Source organism: Chaetura pelagica, unplaced genomic scaffold, assembly GCF_000747805.2.
Source record: "Chaetura pelagica isolate M959 unplaced genomic scaffold, ChaPel_1.0 scaffold356, whole genome shotgun sequence".
In the NCBI taxonomy this organism is placed as follows: domain Eukaryota; kingdom Metazoa; phylum Chordata; class Aves; order Apodiformes; family Apodidae; genus Chaetura; species Chaetura pelagica.
In genome coordinates this window covers 6,611,112-6,615,595 of record NW_009953964.1, presented here as the reverse complement: position 1 = coordinate 6,615,595, position 4,484 = coordinate 6,611,112, and the positions used below count along the sequence as shown (strand labels likewise).

General features: G+C 57.9%; 1 protein-coding gene across 1 annotated transcript; it reads left to right on the top strand.

The window, feature by feature from the left end:
* Position 1: 1 nt before the first annotated feature.
* On the top strand, positions 2–2,241 carry B4GALT7 (xylosylprotein beta 1,4-galactosyltransferase, polypeptide 7; the record flags this gene model as incomplete). The annotated part of the gene is made up of 5 exons (XM_010002085.1): positions 2–300; positions 871–1,096; positions 1,374–1,457; positions 1,627–1,731; positions 1,886–2,241. Coding segments are annotated over 5 exons (870 nt in total), but the record flags the coding sequence as incomplete, so codon positions are not given.
* Between the last annotated feature and the right edge of the window lie 2,243 nt (positions 2,242–4,484).

Sequence of the window (4,484 nt, the reverse complement as noted above, 5' to 3'; positions counted from 1 at the left end):
CCTGGCGCTGCTCCTCGGCTTTGCCTCGCTCCTCTGGCTCCAGCTCAGCTGCTCGGCCGAGGGGCCGACCCCCGACGGCGGGCAGAGCCGGGGGGGTCCCCAGCAGCCCTGCCCGCCCCCGGCTCCCGTGCTGCCGGTGGAGGACGAGCCGTCGTGGGGTCCCCACCGCCTGGCGCTGCTCGTCCCTTTCCGCGAGCGCTTCGAGGAGCTGCTGGCCTTCGTGCCCTACATGCACCGCTTCCTGAGCAGGAAGAGGATCCGCCATCACATCTTCATCCTCAACCAGGTGGATCATTTCAGGTAGTGTCTCCCTCACCAAGGGCAGCGAGGGGCCCCCTCTTTGAAGCTCTTGTCCTGATTATGGGTGCTGAGAAGGGTGTCCTGCTTGGAGACTCCTGGAAAACCAGGAGTCAGGGCTGGGGCATGGTTCAAGCTCACTCCCTCTAGAGCTTATAGAAGGACAAAGTGGTATTTTGCATCTCTCTTCCTAAGCAAGAGGAGAATTATCTACCCCCAGATATTTCAGTCTTCCCCCCAGTGTTGTAGGGCCATGGTGGAAATTCAAATAAGTACCATGGGGTGTTTGGAAATGCCATCGCTCACCCTCTGGTCGCTGCCTGGTACCTGTGTGCAGCCCCTGCGGGGGCTGTGCTGGCCTCTGGCAGGACAGGCCTTGCTGCAGCCCCTTGGGCACAGGGAGAAGCAGGGCAGGCAGCAGTGGCACCTGGCTCTGTGAGGGCAGGGAGTGCTGTGTTTGTGCATGTCACCATTTGGGAACGAGTTGAACATTTAGTGTCGAGGAGCAGAGAAGAGGGACCTGGAGGGACAGGAGCTGCTGTGCATCACGCTGAGTCCCCAGGTCTGTGGCAGGTTTAACAGGGCATCCTTGATCAACGTGGGCTTCCTGGAGAGCGGCAACGACACCGACTACATAGCCATGCATGATGTTGATCTCCTGCCCCTCAACGAGCAGCTGGACTACAGCTTCCCAGAGGCAGGACCTTTCCATGTGGCATCCCCGGAGCTGCACCCACTCTACCACTATAAGACTTATGTGGGTGGCATCCTGCTGCTCACCAAGCAGCACTATGAGATGGTGAGCATGTGGGTGGGATTTCCTGGCCAGTTTGGGGCAGGGGCTATGACGTTGTCTTGGTGAACGGTTGTACATTTTGTGCTCCATTGCAGGAGAAGGGGGATAAGGAGTTAAAATGGTTCGGGGACAGAGCCTGCAGCCTGAACCTGGTGGGGGTGGCAGGAGAGGGGAGGCTGTGCTGGTGCTCAGGGCTTGTGATGCTGGTGTCTGCTCCTCTGTGGTGCTTGGAGTTGTGCTGGACCAGACCTTGGCCAGTATGATGGTCCTCTCATTTCAGTGCAATGGCATGTCCAACCGCTTCTGGGGCTGGGGACGGGAGGACGACGAGTTTTATCGACGTATCAAAGGAGCTGGGCTCCAGGTAAGGGGTGCTCCATGGCCTCCTAGGTTGAAATTGCTCTTCTTGTCTCCCTACCTGGCCCCTGGCTATAGCTGCCCATATCAGGGCCTGAGGAAGGCAGCCCTTCTGCACTCCCTATTCCAGTACCAGGTTTTCCAGTAGCTTTACAGAAGCTTTGGGCTACTTCCAGGTTCGCCGTCCGTCTGGGATCACGACTGGATATGAGACTTTCCAGCACCTGCATGACCCAGCCTGGAGGAAGAGAGACCAGAAGCGTATCGCTGCACAGAAGCAGGTGAGACCTCTGTGTGGTCGAGGGGAACCACAGGAGATCTAGATTGTGGTCATCAAGTACTGTGAGCCCTCCTTGCTTGTGTCCTCCCTGCCAGCTCTCTGCTCCCTCCTCCCCGGGAAGCCAGTTTGGGCTGAATGGTTTTTCTCTTCCTCAGGAGCAGTTTAAGGTGGATCGGGAGGGAGGTCTGAACAACGTGAGGTACCACATTGAATCACGGACAGCTCTGAGTGTGGCAGGAGCCCCTTGCACCGTCCTTAATGTCTTGCTGGACTGTGACACAAGCGAGACCCCTTGGTGCACATTTGGCTGAGCCCATCTCCCCTGTGCCAGTCATGTGTGCTGTACTGGTGCTGAGGTGCCGGGGCGCCGCTGAGCTGCTTGGAGCAGGCAGGATTTTGCAGCAGCCCAGCGTGGCGGTGCTGGCGAGATGCAGAGGAACAGAAAAGGCTGAGAACTGGGCTTTGCTGGGACCAACAAAAGAGGCTGAGAGTGGGACTCAGTGGCGTTGCTGCAGCCACTGGTGCTGCCTTCCAGGGCAGGTGCAGGAGACAATTTTCCTGCATTGGATGTGGCTGAGCTGCCGTCCAGCTCAGAGGACAATAAAGAACTGTTAGGGCACCTGTGAGTCGTGAATGCCCTGGGCTGTGCTGCTCCTTTTTCCTGCTCCCTTCACCTTCCTGGCGTCAGCACACCCATTTCTGCCTGGACACGTGATCTGCTGTGGTTCAGAGGCCAAGCTGGTCTGAAATGTGCTTCAAGTGAGATAGCGCCTGTGTTTCAGCTGACAGGTACCTCCAGGGCTGTGCTGAGGGGTCACAGAGGTGTCCACTGACTCCCAAGGGAGATGCCTTTGCCTGCATGGGCTGCTGGGTGAAATGGTGCTGTGTTGCTCCAGAGTAGGGGTGCTGGGGCTGGCTGACAGGTGGTGCCATGTGTGGGACTGCACTTCGCTGGCTCTAGGGTCTTGGCACATGTTTTGGGTGCTGCTGCTTCCTCAAGCTGGGCAGACCCAACCAAACAGCCAGTACCCCTTCATTTTGCCCTGTCACCAGTGGTGGCACCTGGCTCTCCATGTTTTCTGGCCCCCTTTTATCCTTGTCCCATGTCTGGTGCTTCCAGGAGTGGTCACTTTGCCAGCTGCCTGCAAACGGCTGCAGAGAGAAGCTGTTGCCATCCTGGGAAGACAAGCAGGCCCGAGGACATTGCATCTCTGGGGAGCAGCACTAGGATGAGGGAGGCAAAAGTATCAGAGCCAAGTGTGGGGGTTGTGTACCATGTAAGGGCAGTGGGATGGGGCATCTGGAAAGATCCTGGTGCCATCTGCTCTGCTGCTCTGGAGCTGTGTGAGTACAGAGCCCTATGGATCAGGGTATGAGGGGTGCTGCACTGCAGGACAGGGTCGAGGTGGTGGTGTGGGGCAGTGAGGATCAGGCCATGCTGCTTTCCATCATCCAGGGTGCAGGCAGACCAGCATGTCCTCCTCTCCAGCTTGGGGCCTCTCCTCGTCCCAGGGCAACGTGGGGATGTGCTGCCCAAGAGTTCCCAATGGCCTCTTCAGCCCAGCAATCACTTGGTATCTGGCACAAAGATTACAGGTGGGCTTGCACACAGGATGAACTACTCCAGAGATGTTTCCAGGAACCTTTGTGTCCCTCACAGCGGTCAGCTGGATGGAGATGGCCCAGCAGCCCCCTTCTGTCTCTCCATGGTGCAGGTTTAGGGATTGGCCACCTGTACACCAGCCACTTACTGGGGCTGGAACTGCAGCCAAGGGCTGGCAGAGGCAGATCAAAGTATTTCTCTCTGCTGTTCAAAATAGATGACACAGTTTTGGGCAGGTTTCATGAAGACATAGATGTGCAGAAACAGCATATGGGCACCTCGCACTTTGCTCAGTGCTAAAGGCTCCTCTCCTGCTGCCTGGCAGCTATTTCTCAGCTCTGCTCACAGCCCCCTCATCCTCTGGTTGCTTTTGTGGAAGAGGCGCCGTGCTGGAGACCCAGCTTCCTTTTATAGCCTTGAATGTGACTCGGAGATCGCTCGGCTCAGTTCCACCCCCCACGCGTTTCGTTATTTGCAATGGCCCAGCGGGAGGGGACAAAGCTTTTCCCCATGGTCTTTTTGCAGATGGATAACTCCCTGACTGCTGTCCTGGGAGCCCTGTGGAGCTGAGCCGGAGGCCTCTCGGTGTTCCTGTGCTCTCAGTAACACTGAAGAGGGGGTCAGGATGCTTGGAGGCAGAGAGAGCCTGTGGAGTCCCAGCCCTGCCCCTCTGCAACCCCCCTTCTGGGGCTCCAGGTGCTGTTAGCAGGGTCTGCACAGCAATGGGCTGGCTTTTATTGCAGGGTTGTTTTAAACCAGGAGGTGCCTGCAGCGGATTCCTGGTGGCCACGTGAAATTGCTGTAGGATTGTGATGGCGGGGCTGGGGTGAGCAGGGATAGGGCTGGGAAAAAGCTGATGGGAGTCAGCAACATCTCTGCCCAGAGACCCATCCCTGGCTGCTTGAGCGTCCTAGGCCAGGGCCCTGCAGGAACTGCCATCCCAGGGAGACGCGTTCAGGGGAGCACAAACCGTGGTGGAGACGTGGCAGCAGGAAACGGGATAGACAGGAAGGTGGGGTGTGTTGGTGACCAGCACCTATTGAAGTAATCCTGGCATCACCGCAGCCTGCCTGGCTGGAAGCCCTGGCGGGATGCCTGCTGCCACAGGCATGTGCCTGTCCGTCGGGCAGGGACCCAGCAGCCCCACGGGC